The sequence below is a fragment of the Hibiscus syriacus genome, unplaced genomic scaffold (genome assembly GCF_006381635.1).
Source record: "Hibiscus syriacus cultivar Baekdansim isolate YM2019G1 unplaced genomic scaffold, ASM638163v2 tig00110387_pilon, whole genome shotgun sequence".
In the NCBI taxonomy this organism is placed as follows: Eukaryota; Viridiplantae; Streptophyta; class Magnoliopsida; order Malvales; family Malvaceae; genus Hibiscus; species Hibiscus syriacus.
In genome coordinates this window covers 2,630,088-2,654,949 of record NW_024062717.1, presented here as the reverse complement: position 1 = coordinate 2,654,949, position 24,862 = coordinate 2,630,088, and the positions used below count along the sequence as shown (strand labels likewise).

Below are 24,862 nucleotides of genomic sequence, written 5' to 3'. Positions count from 1 at the left end.
ATGGACCAGGATTTACACCGAGCAAGTCAAAAGTCAACTTTTCCAAAATGGGATGGCGAAAGTTACAGGGGCAAGATAAAGAAAAGGTTATCCCGGAGAGTCATTTTTGAAGATTACGAGAACAAGATGGCGAAACCCTAGCTGAGCTGGATGCTATTACTGACGAAGTCAAGAAGCAAGCTTCGGATAGTTCCTATCGATGGAGGGCTCCAATGGAGCTTTCGTTAGGAACAGGCTCAGCAGAAAATGAAAACCGGAGATGCAGGGCAAGTAGCTCGTCACTTGCATAGTTTAGCCAGATGAGCCGGAGCAGTTCGACAGATCATTCAACCAGCGACAGAAAAAGGATGAAGATGAATTAACTAGTCTGAAGCTGTTCGGGGTCTATATATTTAAAATGTTTTTTTGTCTCTTAAGAAGTAACATTTTTTCCCCAATAAGGATTATTTATAATAACAACACAGTTTTTGGATCAATGCCTCAAACATTGCATGCATCATGCATTCCTGCATATTTCGCATTATTTTTCTCTTTTTTTATTACATTCACATGTATCATCAAAATGGGGAACATTTCGATCCTATTCACATGACTTACAATGAATTTTACTTATTTTTTTTACACTCACGTAGTGTCGCCATACCCTGTGGAACCCATGAAGCCCCCATACCCCAGGTAGTATGATGAGAATGCGAATATCATAGCGGTGTCCCATGGCACACTATCGAGAACTACTCTGCATTCAAGAGAACCGTGCAGAAAATGCGTAACCAGAACTGGATCGACTTCAACAACTTGGGGGCATCCAAGTGAAGAAGATCATTTCATCATTTGAGGCATTTTGTTTGAATTTGTTTTTTCATCTTTTTTCAAGTTTTTGTAAGGACATTTATATAAATTTATGTTACTTTAAAGACGACGAGCAATGAATTAAATTTGCAGGCTTGAAATTCTTTGAATATCAACTGAATTAAAAACTCTGTAAATGATTGGATTTATAGATCTTTGACAAAGTAACACAATTAAAAGCCTACAAAATAAAGGACTTTGATCTTACCAGAAGATACGCTCGAACATCATACCCTTTTCTTGCAAAAACCGATAAACAAGAGGCTTGGTATTTGGTATGCATAAGAGCGGACAACATGGGGCGTCCCTTGCATATGACATTATTATACTTTTGTTGAAGACGTTTAGTGATAATCATGATCTTTATGGATGAGATAGTCGAGTATGTGAATCTAGTTTAGGTCAGTTGCTTGGAAATTGAACTCTAAAGATGAAATTTTTTACTTTCAACAAACACCTAGACTATAACAAGTTCTTCTTGACAATCTTAAGAAATTAAATCCGTAAAAGCTGAGCTATTTCGCTAAGGCAATTGGTTCTAGTGGAAACTTGAAAGCCATGGCTTTATGAATAGATTGTGTTCAAACCATGACATTGCTCGAAAACTTGGCAACTCGGTGTTTGCTCTACTGCTATTGTCAGGCTAAAGACTTTGTGATAAGATGAACCCTTCAGTAAACCTGATAAAAAGTGATTGTAATATTAAGTTGTCCCTCTAAAGCAATTGGTTAAACGCCCCGACTTTATGGATTCGGCTAGCCAGACAATGGCAAATTAAATCAAATTTATCTAAATAAGAAATTTTTTGTAATGATGAACTAAGGGAGTTAAGGAACACCTGTTATAGTCAAATTCACACGAGCACTTAAGAATTTCATTTTTATACCGATATTTCCGCACTACCTTTGTTATAGGAGTCTACGAAGCTTGAACAAATGGAAGATTTCAGAGAACCGAAATAGAAGGTCTAGTAATTGATTATGCTAGTTGCTTCATTTTGTCCGCATCCTATTAAAATGCCAAGCCAATCAATAACAAAAAATGACATTTTTTTTGTGTGTGGCTAAATAGGAGGCCAACCTAAAGCCAACTCATCCACTTGAATATTTTTCAAAGAGCTATAACTCTGAAAGCATTAAAAGAGCTATTAATTCCTTTGATATTATTTGAACTCATGTTTATAATTTGATTCGATTTAATTGCGAGCCTGAATTAAGGGACAATGTTTTACAGGAATTCTTACATTTTTATATCTTTTTTCTCTTCCCCCCTAAAGTAAGAGAAATGAGAAAAACATTTTCAAACAGGACAATCTCAAGTGTGAAAAGTCCTGGAAGCTGTTAAGGCTCATTTTGCCTCTATTGAAGAAAAAAGAATAATGCCAAGTTTCGAGCATTTCACATTCTTGAAAACAATCAGTTCGAGAGGCCATATAGAATTTATGACATCAACCTAAGAAGAAAATGGGGCATGGTCGATTCCAATGACAAGATCAACAGACAAAAATGAGGCTTCCTCCAAGAGATAAAACAAAATTAATTCATGTTGCATACATCTTAGACATGCTTAAGAGCATCACATTTATCATTTTTAGCACACATAATTTTTTTACAGCTTTTAGAGTCAAGTTTCAACTTCAAGATGAAAGATACTTGATTCAAAAGCGCATTCGAAAATTGGTGGTGGTTGCTCAACTTCACAGCGAAGGAGTGACTGTCAACAAATAACTTTTCAGTTTCATTCAGAGTCAATTTCAACTTCACAGCGAAGGATATTGGACTCGAGACAACCCAAGCTCAACTTCACACCAAAGGGGCGACTGACTGTCAACAAACAACTTTTCAGTTTCATTCAGAGTCAATTTCAACTTCACAGCGAATGATATTAGACTTGAGAAAACACAAGCTCAACTTCACAGCGAAGGGGAGACTGATTATCAACAAACAACTTTTCAGTTTCATTTAAAGTCAATTTCAACTTCACATCGAAGGATATTGGACTCGAGACAACACAAGCTCAACTTCACAGCGAAGGGGCGACTGATTGTCAATAAATAACTTTTCAGTTTTATTCAGAGTCAATTTCAACTTCACAACGAAGGATATTGGACTCGAGACAATGCAAGCTCAACTTCACAGCGAATGGGTGACTGACTGTCAACAAACAACTTTTCAGTTTCATTTAGAGTCAATTTCAACTTCACAAAGAAGGATATTAGACTCGAGACAACACAAGCTCAACTTCACAACAAAGGGGTGACTGACTGTCAACAAACAACTTTTCAGTTTCATTCAGAGTCAATTTCAACTTCATAGTGAAGGATATTGAACTCGAGACAACACAAGCTCAACTCACAGCGAAGGGGCAGCTGGCTGTCAACAAACAACTTCCTAGTTTCATTCAGAGCCAATTTCAACTTCACAGCGAAGGATATTGAACTCAAAACAATACAAGCTTGAATTTCAACTTCACGACGAAGCCAATTTCAACTTCACAGCGAAGGATATTGAACTCAAAACAATACAAGCTTGAATTTCAACTTCACGACGAAGGATATTCAAGTCAATGCTCAACTTCACAACGAAGGGGCCATCCACGGTTTTAACTTTATAATGAAGGGAATCGTGCACACAAGCAGTATCCATCTCTAGATTGGATTTCAACTTCATGACGAAGGATATCCAACTCAAAAAGGAGTGTCTGTCAATAAACTTTCCAGTTTTAGAGCCAATTTCAACTTCACGGCAAAGGATATTGGACTCGAAACAATACAAGCTTGGATATTCAAGTCAAGGCTCAACTTCACAATGAATGGGCCATCCACGGTTTCAACTTCACGATGAAGGGAATCGTGCTCACCAGCAACATTCATCTTTAAGATTGGATTTCAACTTTACGACGAAGGATATCCAAGTCAAGGCTCAACTTCACAACGAAAGGGCCATCCACGATTTCAACTTTATGACGAAGGGAATTGTGCCCACAAACAGCAATGCCATCCACATATTTGACTTTCTTAAGTCAACGATTAGAGCTTCTGAAAGGATTTCTTTAACATGCAGGAACAAGCAGATTATCGATCGCCTTTGAGATTGTTTCTCTCAAAACAAGGGGTCGTCTCGCTTGAGACTAATTTACTCAAAACAAAGTTTTGTCTCTCTTGAAACAAATTTTGTCTCTCTTGAGAGAGTTTCCCTTGAAACAAAGTTTTGTCTCTCTCGAGACAATTTCTCTTGAAACACCAATCTTTAAATATGTTTCTCTTGAAACAAAATTTTGTCTCCCTGGAGACAGTTTCTCTTTAAACACAAAAAAACCATTGAAATCGTTTCTCTTGAAACACAAAAAAACCTTTGAAATCGTTTCTATTGAAACACAAAAAAAAACCTTTGAAAATGTTTCTCTTGAAACACAAAGACCTTCGAGTTCGACTACACTCAGCTTCGAGGGCACATCATTTGCAGCATAACTCAAGGCTATAAGGGTTATCAGCCAAAGACCCTCGAGTTCGATTACACTCAGCTTCAAGGGCACATCATTTGCAGCATAACACAAGGCTAGAAGGGTTATCTGCCAAAGACCTTCGAGTTCGATTCCATTCAGCTCGAGGGCGTATCAACCGCGTTGCATCAGCAAGGAACTACTTTCCGGTCAATTTTTTACACCCGGTCTTTAAATCGAGAAGAATACCAAGGTCGACCAAGATTGGCAACAAAGAGTCACTTTCCGATTCACCCACAAATTCAACTTCACGAAGAAGGATATCGTGCCTAATGGATCGACTTAGTGTCACAACAAACACTATCAAATCTCAAATCAAAGAGAACCGGACAAAAACTGGTTGTCTTTTTCATCTTTGCCCTATTCTTGTTAATACAAAAATGTGCAAAGAGGGGCAGCTGTAGACACCCGTTTTTGTCCGGGTCTACAAAAACATTTTATTATATTATATATTTATTTATTTCTTATTATTATTAATATTTTTTATTTTATTATTTTTATTGGCCCCACACTCAACAACCCTGATTTAGTGAGATTCAGAAAACAAACTAACGTATTTAAGTCCTATTAAAACACTAAAATCGAAGCATTTTGAGTCCAAGTAGGACTCTAAATCTGGGCTAAAAATAGGTTTCTTTAGACTATAAATAGACTCAAGCATCAAGAGGAAATGATAGAGAAAAACGTGGAACCAAAATCAGAGGAAGGTGCAACGATTTGGAAAAACCGAGGGAGGGAAAGCCGAAACATTTATCGATCATTTCGTGTAAAATGGAGGCTAGATTCGTGTCTCCAACGTCGAGACAAAACACCCCGTGAAGCATAGAATCAAACGAAGACCAAAACCCAGTGGCATACGACGCTCGACCACTGAAATTCCAGATCCTCTCCCTCTTTCGAATTTGAGATAGACGAGGCATGGTTTTAAAAACCAAAACTTTGGTTGTTTAATGCTGCACGTGTTTTTATGATTCAAAAGGGAGATTTCATGCCTCAATCATCCAAGTTTGTTTTTATTTCAATTTGGTACATTCATATTTTAATTTTGTTGTTTTGTTCTTATTTTTATTTATTTATTTAATGTATATGTATGTTATGTTCATTATTATTTTCTTTTTGTCCCTTTATTTTATTTTACTCTTTTTATATATTTCTTTTATTATATTTTATGATATTATTTTTCTAGGTTATTTATTATTTTATTTATTTATTTTTGTTTTATTTATTTTATTTTTATTTTTATTTTTATTGATTTATTGATTTTTTTCTTTGATTTATTGTTATTATCATTTTTTTTCATTCTTATGTTTTTTCCAACATTTTTTTACCTTGATATAGAAATTTCAATCGATCAAAGGTAAGTAATTCGAATCGGGTATTTTAATTTTTAATTTTAATTTTTAATTTTCGCAATTAAAGACAACTGACAAATTAGTTGGTACTGAAAGGGCGGTTCAAGGGTGCTAATCCTTCCTTGACCGTAACCGACTCCCGAACCTGACATTTCTATGATAAAACGCATATCAGATAAAATGGAGTTCGATCCACCTAAATGCTCGTAAAAGTGATCGGTGTCGACTCTAATCCAATTCATTCAACTCGAAGCCCAATTTGGGGACTAACCGAAAGACGGTTCCGACACTAATGATGTGGCATATATATTAAATTAGTTTTCTTTGGTCGAGTTCGAAAACCAAATTAATTGTTTTAAGTTTAAGGGGTTATTTATTTTTTAGAAAAAATATTTAAAATTTAAAATATAAAACTATTAAATATAAAATATCAAAAATAAATATTAAATTACTAAAAGTTTTAAAATATATATTAAAGTATTAAAAACGTCAATGAAAAATTAAAAATACATCCCAAACTATAAAATAATAAATTTGAAGTTATCAAAAATTAAAAAAATATAACAAAAGCATAAATTATATGTCTTACTTCATATCTTTGTAAACATCATTAGAATGTTACATTTGATACTTTTTTCTTTTTACCCATATTTTTTATGTTTAGATAGAAGCTGTTAACTCATGAGAGAATTTAATTGATAATATTTTAATTTCTTTCGAGAACAAACATCGAAAGTAACCGCTTTATAGTATCTCTTCCTACCGAAGGTATACGTGGGCATGGTCACATTTTATATATGTTTAGTTAATATGAATACTATTTTTAGTATTTTTAATATATTTTTTTTATTTTTTAATAATTTAATTTTTATTTTTGAATATTTTTGAATATTTTTAATTTTTAATTATTTTTTAAAAATTAAATAAACCATTGAATTTAAAAAATTAATTTGATATTCAAATTCAATAAAAAATTATTTTAGTCCATGTTCCACCGTGAATCATCATATCCACATCGTTGATTGTCATGTCAGTACTGTGAATTACCATGTCAGTTTTATAATAGTCAACGACAGAAATTGTTGATCAAAATATCACATTGAATTTTTTCTAAATGAATGTCTAATAAATACAAAAATTATTCAAGAACCGCATTAATTTTTTTTAAAATTGAGATATTAAGCCATTTTATTTGAACTTTTGACTTCAAATACAATTAATCAAAATCTCAACAACAAAAAAACTCCGGTCCATTGCTTCATCTAGAAGGGAGAGTGACGCTGAAGGAGAAAAATAAATAAAAAGCAATAAATAAAGCTTGAGGTGGGCTTCATTGAGACCCTGTGCCCGCAAGTAACGGCCTAGATTCTCTCTCTCCCCCTTCTCCCTTAATTTATCTGCTCTCCTTTCTTCCATTTTCACTCCCTCTCTCTCTCGCCTTTTTCATTCCTTTCTCTTAACAAATCCATCGACAAAGAAACAGATATATAACACACGATGTTGCTCGGAAAACGAACACGCCAGCCGATCAAGAGAACCACAAGCATGTCGGCGATCACCGTCGATACGTCCAACGTGGAGGAAGTCATCGAGCAAAACCCAATTGTATCCGATCCTCCCCCCTCAACACCGTGAATTCCCCGACGGTAACTCCCGTTACGACCAACGTTTCTTGGCCACGGTGTCTCCCAGAAACCCAGCTTCTGCAAGATCAGCTTTTACTAACGGTGTAGTCGACGGGACCACAACCGCATCTCCTTTTTTGCAATCTTGTTGGCTTTGTAATCGCCGCTTAGCTCCTGGTCGTGACATATATATGTATAGGTATTTTTTCTCCTTTTTCACTTCATCTTCTTAACTTGTAAATTACCCTTCTTTTCTTCCCCATGTTTAACTCTAGTTTAAATCCTTTTCAGTGAGCTTCGTTTTGTTTCTATTTGCAGAGGGGATACGGCGTTTTGTAGTCTCGAGTGCAGAGAAAAGCAGATGAAGAAGGACGAAAGAAAAGAAAAGAATGCAATTGCAGCGGCTTCAAAGAGAGAGGACCGCCATGCCCATGCCTCTTCAACCACCTCCAAGACCTCTAAAGCCGAACCATTGGTTGCTGTTTGAGCTTTGAAGAAAGTAGATCTAGTAATATGATAGAAATCCAACCCCCCGAATGTAGAAGAAGAAGAAAAAGAAAGCGTCTTGCATCATATATGGTAGTGGGTGCAGTTGCATTAATTATAAAAAAGTTGATGGTGATGCAAATGGCTAAAGTTCTGGCTTGAGATCATATCATCACACACTTATACATGGATTCCGATTTTTCTTTTTTTTCTCCATGATTTCCTCTTTTTACTACTATAATCATCACTACTTCCACTATTTATTCATCATATCAATTATTCAGGTCACAAAGATTCAAAGAAAATCACATCATTACAGTAGTAATTAATTCGTATAAATATTAATTATATAAAAAATAAAAACATTTGTAAAAAAAATGCAAAACATATTCTAATTGAACCCTAATATTTGATTCTCTCAATCTCCATGAAGATCTTCCTATGATGAAGGTTGCCCTGGCTCCAACGAATGTTGTTGTCGAAGATAAGGTTGCTTTTGATTGTTTCGATCTAGTTGTCGAAAATAAGGTTGCCTTTGATTATTTTAATCTAGGAAGGCAACAAGGATCCTTGCACAAACCAGATGACTCAAAGAAAATGATTAATGGAAGCTAATGAAATAAAAGATTGAGATGGTTGCGGAAATTATAGATGAAGATGATTAGATGTATGAAAAGATATGGTGAAGTATATAAGGTGATATGGTTGAATGGAAGATGGATAATAGAAGTATGGCGATGGTGATGGAATTTGATATATAGTATCTCAAGTATTAAGGAATATACAAAGCAATATTAAAGTTAAGCTCCATACCTTATAAGATAACACTGAGGGGTTGAGTTTAAGGACTTTGTCCCACTATCTATAATGGGATAGGAAACATAAGTATCAGGGTGAAAATAGAGGGCTGATGCGACAAGTTAAGTTTGATAAGTCGATAAAGTTCACTTAAGAATTAAAGAGAAAATTATCACAAGTTTTGATTAAACAAAGTTGGTTGCTTTACAAATGAAAGGCTTGGCTATTATAAGCCTTAAGATTACCTATGATACAATGCACGCATGGTATGAAGTAAAAGGCCTTAATGAGTGAACATTCATGAATGAATGTTCATCCCTTAGGTAGATACAATGCAATCTTAATGTGAACAAGAATAATGCATTGGATGAATGCATGTTTATCTTCTAAATGAATTAAATCCCCTTGGTCGAATTCATTCCTCTTTGGTGTAGACAAGATGGCTCGGCTCCTTTGCATAAATTAGGATCCCAAGTGAACATGATGGTTCGGCTACTTTACGTGCACTTGGATCCACACGTCTTGGAAGAATGTGCATGTTGATGAATGTATTTGAATTAAAGTGAATTCATCCTCCTTACTTTTACATGCCATTCATGCTTGATTCTTGATTGTGGATTCATGAATGATGACATTCATTCCTCTTAGTGTGTGAACAAAGGCTCTTGGGTTGCCTTGGATGAATGTACACCTTACATGGCTGAATGTGATGCTATTTGAATGGTCACTTCTGGTCCATGCATCTCTTCATCAATGCCACCCGTTCATAAATTCAACAAAGTGATGAATGGTTGCAAATTTCGTATGAATTTCTAGCATGCATAATCTTCGGTAATCTGAGAATATCTTGAGCTCCCGATATCGGATTGATATGATTCAAAGTGCGTTGGAAAGATAAGAGATAGGATATTAAATGTCAAGAAGACTTAATAACCCAAATATGCTTGGATCTTATTCAAAAATAGTGAACAATCTGACAGACGTCCTTTAAAATGTACCTTGCACCAAATACATATGTATATAATTCTTATGATTAGAATGTCACACATGCATAAGTTCTTGAAATGTAACATCCCAAACTACGGGTTAGTGACTAAATTGTAAAATTTTAGAATTTGGTGATTAAAGTGAAAAAGTTGAAAAGTTTAATGATTCATTTGAAAGTATTTCCTGAAGGGTTGTTAGTAATTATTAAAAGAGTCAAAGGGCAAATAGGTCATTGAACAAGAAAAATAATTAAATAATAATTAGTGGGTATTATAATACCTATGTGATGCATGTGTGAAGAGATAAGTTTCCAGACTTATCTTCTTCTTCATCTTCTTCTCTTCTTCAACGTGAAGTCCCAAGCCCAAGGTAAGTTTGATTTATTTTGGTTAATCCTTAAAATTTTAGTATGGGTTTTGATCCTTAGATGATAATTAAGTTTCAGGAAAGCTTAATTTGTCTTAAAATCAAAAGATGAAGAAGTTATGAAGGATTAAAGATAAGAAGTGGATAAGTGAAATTTTGAATAAGGATGTATAAATGAATTTAGAAGTTGAATTTGACTTGTTATAGGTGTGAATAAGAAGTTATAAGTGTTAAATGAAAATTTGGGTATGATTCTTAATTTTAAGAATCATGAGGAGATATGGAAGATAAAGATGGTTTATATGGATATAAGTTGGTTTAAGTAATAGTAGTTGAGTTTAATGGTATGAAAGGAGTTTTATATGAGGAAATTTAATGAAAAGTTGTAGAATTTTCGAGTGAAACCAATTTATAATTGACAGGTGCATCGAGACACTATGAATGGGTACCGATGCACTAAGACAAATTTTGAAGCTGTATCAATACATTAAGGGGTGCATCAATGCATGGGAATTTCGAACCTAATTTGTGTACCGATTCACCCACAGTGCATCGGTACACTCCTAAAGGAAAAGTTGAAGTTCGGTTTATTAAATTAGCCTAAGTTATTAATACCGAGTTATAAGGTTTAGGCTTCTGATAATTGTCTCAGAAATTTTGTTTATGTATATATTGAGCCTAAACAAGTTCTAGAACAATCAAAGAATTTGAATCGAATCAAAGCAATGCTAAGGTGAGTGCAATTTAATTGTACTTATGTTATTGATCAAACATTGGCTTGCGATGAGCCAGTGACAGAGTTACTATGGTAAGAAGTAACTTCTAAAATGTTATGTGATTATGATATGTGCATTAGTACATAGAAATGGATGTATGCTATTATATGTTACATGATTTACATACTTATGTGAGAATGCAACATGTGATATATGTTATATGATATGACATATGAGTTTACATGAACAAATGAGAAATGATATAAGCTAAATGAAACGATCTACGTGAATACATGCACTTGTGATACATGTGATATGATATGAGACATATGGTTATACATACATGTGATATGTGATAGAAGAGAAAGAACAAGTGATATGAAATGTATAAATGATAATACCCATGTTATATGATATGAGAGCTAGTGGTATAGTTTGCATGCCAAGAGTCGAGGGTTACCTATGTTCTACAGAACATATGGACAGTTTACCTATGTTCTTCGGAACATATGGACAGTTACATAGGTCCTTCGGGATAAATTTCATATGCCCCTAGTAGGACCCCATACGAGCTGTGGTGACAACATTAGTGCACAACCTCAATATACTCACATACCTTAAGTTCTCACTGGTGTACATGGGCTAGTAAAGAGATAATAACAAATACAATATATGAGATGCATATGCTTGTGGAGATATAAAATGTATTACATGAATTATATGATGCTATGGGTGTTTCTTTGTGAGATGATATATGTACAGGTATGTACTCTGTTATATGAAATGTTATATGGTTTTCATTATATGTTTTATATGCCTCACTAAATCAATGACTTAGCATGTGATTGTTTCACGCATAGGTTCCGAGAAGAGGAAGATTGATAAAAGTTATGCAAGACATGTCAGCTTATCCTTACCAAAGATCATATCAAAAAAGAAGTTAATAGTATGTATTTTGTAATAATTATAGTGGTTGGCATGTAAATAAATGTTTGAATCTAATATGTTCTAATCGGTTTTGTAAAATCATATGATAGAGTTTTGTAATGTTTTAAATGTATATATGTAAATGGAAATTTTATAGTGATGAAAGCTTAAATTTTATGAGTTTTATACATGTTTTGCCAAAGTTATTGTAGCAGTGCATTGATAAACATTTTTTATTCGAATTTTTTGTGCATTGGTACACTGTTCATGTAACTATAACAGTGCATCGGTACACTGTTCACCGTTCATGGTATTGTTTATTACTATTCATGGTACTGTTCATACTGTATAGTATTGTTCATGAAAAAGTATTTTTTTCAAATTTGTTATAACGAACATAATTCAACAATATATGATCGTGTTTTATTGATATAAGTTCAAATGTTTTGTTATTTTATAAGAATATTGTTTCAAAAAGTCAATGTGACATCTCATACTTGTATCCGAGTTGAGTATGGGTTGGAGTGTTACATTTAATGGTATCATATCTACGGTTTAGCCGATTCTAGGCTAAAAATGAAGTCAAAAGTGTTTTAAAAAGTATACATGCCAACACAAAGTGAAAAATTTTATGACCTGATAGTGTAAAGAGTGTACTGTCTTGTTAATAGAGTTAAATTGTTATGTTATATTAGATGTATGGTTATGAGAGCTTCCAAAGTGAAGCACAGGGCGATAGACCTGAAGGTAATAACATTCACCTACCCTGGCCAGGCAGGGAGAAGAGCGAAAATCTCAGGGAGTGCCTGTACAAGATTAGGGAATGTCTTCATGATATTGATTGATATTTTGACGTGTTTCCAATTTTATGCTTCTATAACTCATAGAATGAATGTATCGAAAAGAGTTAAGAGCACCCGAATTCAATGGTGAATTTAAGGAAGGTTCTGTTGTTATAAACCTTTGTAATAAACGATATGAAGATAATGTTAGAAGGTTTTCATTTCTCTAAAGTGGGGAAGTTAAATTGAGAAGTTTTGTTACTACGTGGGCAAGCTAGAGTATGGTGGACAAATGTCATCATAAGAATATTAAAAGATAAAGTGACGTGGTTATTGTTTGTAGAAGAGTTCAAAAATAAGTACATCGATGACCAGTTTATAAGACAAGTGAAGCTAGAATATATGAGCTTGAAGCAAGGGAATTACACGTGCATGTGTATGAGTATAAGTTTAATAAGTTAAGCAGATTTATTGCTAAGTTGATTCTGATTAAGAAGGATAAGAATGATACATGAGATTGGTTGTTTAAGTCTTGCGCCTTAAATTAAAATAGTGTTATTGGTTTTGAATTTGTTCTCATTTCAAGAAATGGTTAATCGCGTAAAAGCTCTAGAGAGAGCTCATAATGAAAGGATTGGAGAAAAAAAATCTCATATGATTAAGAAAATTAATGCTTCATAGAGTTAAGCACTATCAAAGATAGGTAGAGATTATGGTTTTTAACTTTAAACCATATATGAATTAGTTGTATTCTCCGCCAGAGAATAAAGCCAATCAGTTAAGACGAATTGGAAATTATAGTATTAAAGAAACTTTATCGTTCTGAAATAGAATAGTTTCTTTACAGCATGGACAAGAAAAAGTGGAGGAGATGAATGTTAATTGGAGAATATTAAAAGGCCAAGGAATTGTATTAAGGATAAGTGAGAATGAAGGTTTGATAAGTGAAGGAAATAGAGGATGAATTATTTTGACTGGAAAGAATATATATATATGGATAGTTTGATGAAGGTTTATGTTTTGATTGAAAGAAATAAATTGAATAATAATGTAGTGTGATAGTGAGTGTATTAAAGTTAAAGGATTTGTATGTTTGACGGAAACAAAGGATTGATAGAAAATTTAAAAGGATAAAGAGGGATAAGTATAAATGATATGAAAGGTAATGAAAGAATTAAAGTAATGAAGTGAAGTTTATGATATCACGAAAGATTTACTGAAGAGGTGATATGTGAAAAGGAATAGTTGACGTGTAGATAGTATTGTGTATAAGAAAGAGTATGGATATGATAAGAGTTTGTACTCTAGAAGGAAAGAGTTAGCATTGGCTAACAAGATTTTGTGATGAAAAATGTATTGGATAAAGTTGTATATTTTGATCATAATAATGTGATATAGTGAAAGAAGTGAGGATTTATATGGTTGAGTAAAGATGAGGATTGATAAGAAAAGTTTAAGAATGAGTATATTGGTAATTAGTTTATAAGACAAAGAAAGTTACAACGTTTGATTTTGAAATAGAGGAATAATACTGTGTGTGAGTAAGAGTCCGAGTTTGAAAAAAAATTGAAGTAAGATATCGTTGAGGAAAATTTTGATGGAAAAGAATGTATATGATTTGGGTTGATAAGGGTTGTACCTTAGATTAAAAAGTTAAGGATTGTGTTTAGAAAATTGAATGTGCAACAGAACAATGTTAAAGGATCTCCACTATTCTAAAGTAGAGAATTTAGATGAAGTAATTTAGTTGCTATGCGGTTGAGTTAAAGTATGGTAAATAATTGTTATAATGGAAATAATAGAAGATTCATTGACGTGAATATTGTTTCAGAAGAGTTTAAAGAAATAGGTACATCGGTGATTATTTTATAAGATAGAAGACGTTGAAATTTGAGTATGAACAAAGAAAATTTCATGATGCATGAGAATGAATGTGGATTTGATAAGTTAAGTAAACTATTGTGGAGATAATTCTGATTGGAAAAGGGTATATGATTAATTGATTAGGGCCTGTGCCCTAGATTGAACAGTTGTTATTGATTAGCTGTAAGAGTAAATGCGATAGAGTTATAAGATTGAAAGAAAAGATAAAGTGAGTTAATCAAGTATGATGTAAATCTGGATTTGGTGGTGTATTCTAATCATATATATATATGATGTAGGTAAAGAAATAAGTATTTGTATAAGATTAAGGAAGAAATTATCAGTACAAGAGATGGTAAAGGAAGATGTTCTATATAAATAAAGGGAATTATCAAAGTTACGAAGATGCGATGAATATCAATAATCATGGATAAGTATAAGCGATATGAAAAGAATATGAGAATCTGAAGAAAAAGACATGACATAGGTTGTAAGGAGATTTGTATTTGTGAAGGAATGAAGGACTAAGGAAATTAAATGATGGAGTTTAAAAGCTCAAGTATGTCAAGGATTATGATGAGGTATAAAGTATAAGTTAGTATAGAAGTAAGAAATGTTCGTAAGAAGATATGAAAAATTGTTGGATTTTGCAAAGTGTATGTCTTAATCATCTGTAATGAGGATTTAAGGTTATGTTTCTTGGTCAAGTAGACGTGGACAGATAGATAAAGAATGATTTATACGTATTAAGGAAGTTAAGATGTAGTTGAATAATGATAAAATAAAAGATGGTAATTAGAGACTTATGAGGAAAGTGAATGATTTGGGATTTTGAGTAATAAGAATTGATGTTACTATCTATATGATAAGGTACATGATATAGATGTATAAAGGAAAAAAGTAATGGAAGGATTGAAATAAGTTAGTACCTTTTGTTATAAAAGGGTGATTATTCCTTGGACAAGTACCTGAGGTTATATGAAAAAAATATGTATTGTAATTCAGACAAGAATTAAGGAATGAGTAAAGATTTGGTTTATGGTGTAAAGCAATTAAAGAATGATGAAGGAAATCAATTGATTCATAATATTGAGTAGTAAGGATTGGATGTTACTGTCTACGTGATGAGTGACATTATATGGATTTTGGAAGGATCAAAGGAAAATGCAGAATCGAAGGAGATAAAAGACAGAAATGGATGAGGTTATTGGTTACTGTTTAAGTTTATATGATAAGAGACAATAGATGAATGAAAAAAAAAAATAGTTGAAGAACTAAAGGAAGGAAAGATTAAATAAAGGAAACAACATGAGAACATTCGAAGACATGTTCTTATCAATGTGTGCAATGAAAATTCGAGGACGAATTTTCTTAAAAGAAGGGGAGATTTGTAACATCTCAAACTACATGTTAGTGACTAAATTGTAAAATTTCATAATTTGGTGATTAAAGTGGAAAAGTTGAAAAGTTTAATGATTTATCTGAAAGTATTTCCTGAAGGGTTGTTAGTAATTATTGAAAGAGTCAAAGGGCAAATAGGTTATTGAACAAGAAAAATAATTAAATAATAATTAGTGGGTATTATAATACCCATGTGATGCATGCGTAAAGAGATAAGTTTCCAGACTTATCTTTTTCATCTTCTTCTCTTCTTCAACGTGAAGTCCCAAGCCCAAGGTAAGTTTGATTTATTTTGGTTAATCCTTAAAATTTTAGTATGGGTTTTGATCCTTAGATGATAATTAAGCTTAAGAAAAGCTTAATTTGTCTTAAAATCAAAAGATGAAGAAGTTATGAAGGATTAAAGATAAGAAGTGGATAAGTGAAATTTTGAATAAGGATGTATAAATGAATTTAGAAGTTGAATTTGACTTGTTATAGGTGTGAATAAGAAGTTATAAGTGTTAAATGAAAATTTGGGTATGATTCTTAATTTTAAGAATCATGAGGAGATATGGAAGATAAAGATGGTTTATATGGATATAAGTTGGTTTAAGTAATAGTAGTTGAGTTTAATGGTATGAAAGGAGTTTTATATGAGGAAATTTAATGAAAAGTTGTAGAATTTTCGAGTAAAACCAATTTATAATTGACAGGTGCATCGATACACTATAAATGGGTACCAATACACTAAGACAAATTTTGAAGGTACATCGATACATTAAGGGGTGCATCGATGCATGGGAATTTTGAACCTAATTTGTGCACCGATTCACACATAGTGCATCGATACACTCCTAAAGGAAAAGTTGAAGTTCGGTTTATTAAATTAGCCTAAGTTATTAATACCGAGTTATAAGGTTTAGGCTTCTGATAATTGTCTCGAAAATTATGTTTATGTATATATTGAGCCTAAACAAGTTCCGGAACAATCAAAGAATTCGAATCGAATCAAAGTAAGGCTAAGGTTAGTGTAATTTAATTGTACTTATGTTATTGATCAAACATTGACTTGCGATGAGCCAGTGACAGAGTTACTATGGTAAGAAGTAACTTCTAAAATGTTATGTGATTATGATTTGTGCATTAGTACATAAAAATGGATGTATGTTATTATATGTTACATAAGAATGCAACATGTGATATATGTTATATGATATGACATGTGAGTTTACATGAACAAATGAGAAATGATATAAGCAATATGAAACGATCTACGTGAATACATGCACTTGTGATACATGTGATATGATATGAGACATATGGTTATACATACATGTGATATATGTTATATGATATGACATGTGAGTTTACATGAACAAATGAGAAATGATATAAGCTATATGAAACGATCTACGTGAATAAATGCACTTGAGATACATGTGATATGATATGAGACATATGGTTATACATACATGTGGTATATGACAGAAGAGAAAGACAAGTGATATGAAATGTATAAATGATAATGCCCATGTTATATGATATGAGAGCTAGTGGTATAGTTGGCATGCCAAGAGTCGAGGGTTACCTATGTTCTACGGAACATATGGACAGTTTACCTATGTTCTTTGAAACATATGGACAGTTACATAGGTCATTCGGGATAAATTTCATATGCCCCTAGTGAGACCCCATACGAGTTGTGGTGACAACATTAGTGCACAACCTCAATGTACTCACATACCTTAAGTTCTCACTGGTGTACATGGGCTAATAAAGAGATAATAACAAATACAATATATGAGATACATATGCTTGTGGAGATATAAAATGTATTACATGAATTATATGATGCTATGGGTGTTTCTTTATGAGATGATATATGTATAGGTATGCACTCTGTTATATGAAAAGTTTTATGGTTTTCATTATATGTTTTATATGCCTCACTAAGTCAACAATTTAGCGTGTGATTGTTTCACGCGTAGGTTCTGAGAAGAGGAAGATTGATAAAAGTTATGCAAGACATGTCAGTTTCTCCTTTCCAAAGATCAGATTAGAAAAGAAGTTAATAATATGTATTTTGTAATAATTATAGTGGTTGGCATATAAATAAAGGTTTGAATCCAATATGTTCTAATCAGTTTTGTAAAATCATATGATAGAGTTTTGTAACGTTTTAAATGTATATATGTAAATGGAAATTTTATAGTGATGAAAGCTTAAATTTTTATGAGTTTTATACATGTTTTGCCGAAGTTACTGTAGTAGTGCATCGATACACATTTCTTATTCGATTTTTTTTGCATCGGTACACTGTTCGTGTTAATGTAGCAGTGCATTGGTATACTATTCACTGTTCACGGTACTGTTCGTGCCATATAGTACTGTTCATGAAAAAGTATTTTTTTTTTTCAAATTTGTTATAACGAACATAACTCAACAATATATGATTGTATTTTATTAATATAAGTTCACATGTTTTGTTATTTTGTAAGAATATTGTTTCAAAAAGTCAATGTGACATCTCGGACTTGTATCCGGGTCGGGTACGAGTTGGGGGTTTTACATGAAATATGTAACACTTAATAAAATAAGTAATGCTCTAAAGCAACACATGTTTTCCATGCCTAATATAATCCTTAAATGATATGATAACATAAGTAAGGAATGTGTAACATAACATATGCATGAATAACATAAGCAAGGAATGTGTAACATAACATATGCATGAATATATTAAGCTAAGTAAAGATGTGAATCAACAAGTTATGCATAAATATCATATGTTATACAATAAATGACATCATATAATATTCAAGCATAATATAAAGCATATCCATGTCACATGTAATGCATATATAAGTAAATAAGAAATGAAATAAGGTAAAACTCCCTTAGAATCAGATTGGAAGAACTTCAAAGTTGTAAGCATGTTCTGAATAGATTTGGTACTCGACAGGATCACATCACCGTCTACCAAATAAACAACATTGGCGTGTTGAAGCCTAGTCGGATGACTTAATCCCTCTTCTATCCCACCCGATCTCAAGTATGGATTGTGACATCCCTACCTCCCTTAAACATGTGATCTCCTGTAAGGAAATGATTCTATACGTCAATGAGGATGTGCCTGATGAAGATCTAATCCCCTTAGACAATGATAACATCGTGCTTCTAGAGTAAAGAAAGATAGACAAATTACACAACAATTTTTAGTGTTTCGACTTCTAAACCAAGTTTACATTCACAACCATAGCTCCACACTAAGGATTTTCTAACAAATTCACTAATTTGTTCTTTTTTTCTCTAATATCAAGAGTAACATTTACAAATTCCCTAGTTTTTCAAATGCTAAACTAGAATCAATCCCTTTTTACAAATGATAAAAAATGTAAACAAGAAAACCTCACAAAGGTAGGTGTTTACAATAATTGAGCTCACATGATTCTACACTTATATACAAGAGAGAGGAAAATAAGAGTGAAAGGGCTTTTATCTTTATCTCTATAGCTTGGTTAAGTGTTGTAACCTTCTTTAAGCGTTTTTATGTTGTTTCTAGCCATGGGGGTTAATTTGGAGTTGTTGGGGACTTAATTGTTGTAAAACAAAATGACCCAACACAGGGAGTATCAGTACTTTCATTAGGAGTATCAATACTTCCTTTTTTACATTTAAAAATCTAACCGTTATTGCTGTTGGGCAAGGACAACATCGATACTAGGGTTTGCGGTATCTATATTAATTTTGCATTATGAAATTTGAACACTGTTGAAAACAATAAGTAGTATCGATATTTTTCTTACATATGGTATCGATACCACATGAACAATATTAGTATTGTTCATGAAATATCGATATTGTAAGAATGATACCAATACTACTTACCCAGAAAACTATTTTGTGTTCAAATTCTTGTTTAATGGACTTTGAATTATTTTTGAAAACTTTGAACAAATTCAATCAAGTGCAAAAACATTTTGCCCTTAATTTGTTATATCAAAATATTACAAAATATGGTTGAACAAAAGTTGTCAACATGGGAGAGGTTGATAGAATTTCGTTCATTGAATTCTCTTAACATGTTTAAATGTATGTCCTAAAAAGTAAAAAATTTACCATGGTTGTAAAAGTCCTAGGGTGGAAAGTTGGATATAACATTATTCACAAGTGCATTCTTAGTATTTGGAAATCTTCGCATCCCCTGAAACTGATTGATATTGAAAATGACTATTAATAGTTAAATTCTTTGTAAAGAGTTATTATCTCGAGATACTCTCTGATGATCTTTGGATAATCTTTGGTTATTACTTCAGAGTTGAACTATGGTTGGTTAAGCTCAATCCCTCTTAGGTGCACCCATGTCATATCATGGCATGGATGAGACTCTCAAGGATTTATATCACATGGTATAAGAGAAATATGATTTAAACCATTAGTGAGGGAATTGGTTCTGTCATCAAAATAAACTATCAAATAAATAATGGCCGATGTGAACGTTTTGTTTGCATGGTAATAACCATCAATCTAACAAAGCGTCTAGTCTTTATGCTTACCATTAATAACCAAATCCAATTTGTGGAATTAGAGTCACTTCCTATTGTTTGTTTCAACTGTGGTATTTGTGGTTATGCAAGTGACTTTTACCTTCAAAAAGTTTGTTCGGGTGAATATCACAAATCTAATGCTTTAGAGGTGTAACACGCTAAGATCTCCTTGTTGAATATTGCAGAGAAATTCAACAAGAAATGAAAGAAATATTTACTTTATTGAATCAACAAATAAACTCATACATTTGCACAGTATTCACTACTGTATTTATATATCTTACTTACAAAGCTGTAGTAATTCAAGAAAGCTACCTAACTGACTGGTTGTTAAGTTGTTAGACAATTAAGAACCTACTAGACTAACAAACTTATAACAAACTATCTTCTAGAATTTCTTTACACATGGACATGCATGCATGAAGCTGCATGAGTACGCATGACATTGCTTGAGCATATGTGAGCACGTGAGTACACACTTCAACTAAGATAGCTTTCAGCATTCTTTCAGCATTCTCCCTACTTTTCCCATCTTCAGCAACCATGCACACATTCAGTTTATCACGAAAACTAGCAAAAGTAGTTTTTACCAAGGGTTTAGTCTGGCCATCCGCATCTTGATGAACTGATGGAACATAACTCACACATAGTTGATTTGTATCAATATTTTCCCGGAAAAAATGCACATCTAAGTCCACATGCTTGGACTGAGAGTGGTACACTGGATTGGCACTCAATGTGATTACACTGGTATTGTCGCACCATATTGTTTGCTGTTTGTATTGTGACACTTTCAAATCAGTGAGCAAAGCATCAACCCATGCTACTTCTGCTGTTGCATCTGTGAGACTTCTATATTTAACTTCCATGGTTGATCGAGACACCACCTTTTATTTTCTTGCACTCCATGACATCATACTTTCTCCAACAAAGACACAATAACCGGACATTGACCGTCTATCATTAGCGCATCCACCCCAATCAGTGTCTGAGAAGGCTAATATATGTAATTTACCTGGAATGAACCTCATGCCATAGTTCAATATCCCAACTAGATAGCGTAGAATACATTTAGCAGCAAGCAGATGTTTCTTTCTTGGGGCATGCATATACTGAGCCACCTTGTTCACAATAAAGGTAATATTAGGCCTTGTGTGACACATATAGAGTAGCCCCCTACTAAGCTTCGAAATTCTCGAGCATCAGCAAACAATTGTCCTTCATCCTTGTTCAACTTTGAGGAAGTTATCATAGGAGTAGAAGTGAATGAAGCCTTAAAAAATTTTGACTTCTCAAGCAATTCTAAAATATACTACTTTTGGCTAAGGATTAAAACTTGATCATACCGTTTGACCTCAATGCCTAAGAAATAGTACAACTCACCTAAATCTTTTAAAGAGAAGTGATTTTTCAATAACACAACCACCTTCTCAATTTCATTTATTGATTGCCCAGTAACGATTATATTATCAACATACACCAAAACATATGTTGACACTCCCCTTCTGTTGAAACAAAAAGAGAAGCATCAGCTATGGTTTCTTTAAAATCGAGTTGCACGAGGCTACTCTTTAACTTAGCATGCCAATTTCGTGGTGCTTGACACAAACCATAGAGAGAATTCTGCAGTATGCACACCAACTTGATACCTTCAGGAGTACACTGCTCAAAGTCAAGTGGTTGTTGCATGAACATATCTTCATTCAAGTCTCCATGAAGAAATGTGTTGTTGACATCAATTTGTCTTAATGGCCATCCTCCAGAAAAAACAAGAGCAAGTATAACATTCAATGTAGAAAACTGCACAATTGGACTAAAAGTCTCCTTGAAATCTTGTCCAAGTACTTGAGAATATCCCTTAGCCACTATCGAGCCTTGTACCATTGAACAGTTCCATCAGAATTATAATTTATCTTAAACAACCACTTGCAACCAACAGTGCTCCTCCCTTCAGGCAACTTGACAAGAGACCATTTACCATTGCTTTAAAGAGCAGTAAGCTCAGCATGCACAACTTCTTTCCATTCATTGGATTTCAAGGCTTCATCAATATAAATAGGAAGAAACTCATCCAAGGAAATAACAAAGACTTTGGGTTTAAAGATCCCATATTTTCTTCTCGTCAGCATAGGATGTTGATTAACAGAGGATATATTATGCTCAATAGAAGATTGCACTACAGTAGGGATTATGCTTTCAGGTACTTCAGTGGGTAACTATGAAGACTCAGAACCACTAGACTCAGCTACATTATCATCAATAGCTAAATCAGCACCACCTTGAAGATTAGAGTCAGTACCACCTTGAAGATTAGAGTCAACACCACCTTGGATACTCAAGGTAACACCATCTTTATTGTGCATACGATGAGACATTAGGGTGTGTTGATGATCTAGACACAACCCTTTGTTCTCACACGTTCAGGAACAATCTGCATGGGAGTTAACCACCATGCACTATTAGTAGGCATAGACTCAGGCTGTTGCTTATCTGCAAAAGGAATCACATCCTCGTCAAATTTAACATGCCTAGAAATATAAACACGATCGTCCTGACCAAGGCACTGAAAACCTCAATGTTGTGAGCTATAACCCAAGAATACACAGGGTGTAGATCTAAACATCAATTTATGTTGTTAAAAGGGCCTCAAATGAGGAAAACAATGACAACCAAATACACATAGTGTCTTGTAATCCGGTTTGAAACCAAATAACTTCTCAAATGGTAAGATATTACCTAGCACTCTGGTAGGAAGTTGATTTATTAAATGCGCAGCTGTAGCCACAACATACGACCATAATCGAAATGGAAGAGCAGTCTGAGCTAGCAACAAATGGGCTAACTCAACCAACTGACGATGTTTACGTTCAACTACTTCGTTATGCTCAGAAGTGTGAGGACACATGATCCTATGAGAAATGCCTGCACGAGTTAGCTCACATGACAACCTCTTGTATTCTCCTCCCCAATCACTCTGAATAGACTTAATGAGCAAAGAAATTTGAGTAGCGACCATGGTTTGAAATAACCAAAACGCATCATGAGCCTGAGCTTTATCTTTTAGCATGTACACCCATGTATGATGTGTACACGTATCCACAAATGACACATAATATCGATAACCACAAGAAGGAATATATACAACACCCAAAGATCAGTAAAAATAAGCTAAAAAGGGACGTTATACACAGTAGAAGAAGAATCGAAAGGCAACTTGTGACTTTTTCCCATGCAATAAGCACACAAGTTGTATTCATGCTATTTGGAATGTTAACATTGATCAAATTACATACATCTTTCAAAGTATGAAAAGTAGGATGTCCTAATCGCCTATGCCAAAGATCAAATACACTAGAACCAACAACATTATTGACCTCAACTTCATATGAGAATGCTTTAGGCTCCATAGAAAATGTGTAAAGCCCTTCTTGTTGTTGTCCTTGAAGAACCACCACACCAGTTACTTTATCTCGAACAAAGAACTCATCAGCATGAAACTCAATGAAGACATTGTTGTCCCTAGCAAGCTTGGACACCGAAAGCAAATGTTTTGTTATTTTTGGCACATGCAAGAGATCACTCAATATTAAAGCTCGAGAAGAAGCATGTAAAACAGTTTTCCCAATTGAGTTCACCCCTAGTGATACATCATTACCTACTAGAAGATTACCTAGGCCGGTAAAATCAGTGGAATGCGTTACCTTAGAGGTATCTGGGGTTACATGATGGGTTGCCCCCGAATCAACAACCCAATGCTCAACTGAAGCAATATTTGCTTGGGGTTGACTAGAGGAGGACACACTAGCCTTACTATTGCAGCAAGAATACCCTAATGAATCAACTGTGGCATAGTTAGCAGCACCAGACCCATCCCTAGACCTTGATGAACTAGAAGATGCATTGACTCCAGGAAAATCTCGATCAAATCGATACCAGCACCGGTCAATAGAATGCCCATTCTTACCACACAACTGACACTGAAGACGAGCACGACCTCGACCACCACGAAATGACTCAGTCGAATCAGCCACCGATCTTCCTTGAGTAACATGAGCACTCATTGGAAGGTTTTCAGGCCGAGAATCAAAACCAATAATATGTGTTTCAGCATCAACAAGCATCGAGTAAACCTGGTCCAAAGAAAGAGTTTCTCGTGTGGTAGTGATCACTTTCATGAACGGCTGATATTCTCGCGGTAATCCTTTAAGGATACTCACAATATGTTCAACTTGAGACACCGGGCTTCTACAAGAAGCAAGTGCATTACAGATTTCTTTAACACGGGTAAGGTAAACCCATACAGAATCATCACCTTTCTTTATAGACTGAAGCTTGTAATGCAAATTCATAACCGTGGTGGTGGATCGGTTTGCAAAGAATTATAAAACCATGTTCCAAACAGCAGTTCTGACTCAATACCAACGAACTGTGGCAACAATGGAGCATTGATCATGGATAGGAGCCAGGATGCAAGAGCACTAACATGTGCTACAAAATCTTCATAGGCTTCATTAGCAACAGTTTCACCATGCTCATTAACAACTGTCTCTGGTGGAACTGTTAAAGAACCATTCAGTAATTGTTCAAGACGATGACTGCGAACTGTAAGTAGAACTTGTTGCTTCCATAAAAGGAAGTTCATCTCATCAAGCACCATATTTATACGTTTGTTAGTGAACA

At 33.9% G+C, this 24,862-nt stretch overlaps 1 protein-coding gene across 1 annotated transcript; it reads left to right on the top strand.

Moving 5' to 3' along the window:
- Window positions 1-7,870, top strand: LOC120122389. Its single transcript, XM_039141508.1, has 3 exons — window positions 1-86; window positions 7,068-7,526; window positions 7,646-7,870. The coding sequence occupies exons 1-3, from the start codon at window positions 1-3 to the stop codon at window positions 7,812-7,814; spliced, it is 714 nt and encodes a 237-aa protein (XP_038997439.1). The 3' UTR covers window positions 7,815-7,870.
- The last annotated feature ends 16,992 nt before the right edge of the window (window positions 7,871-24,862 follow it).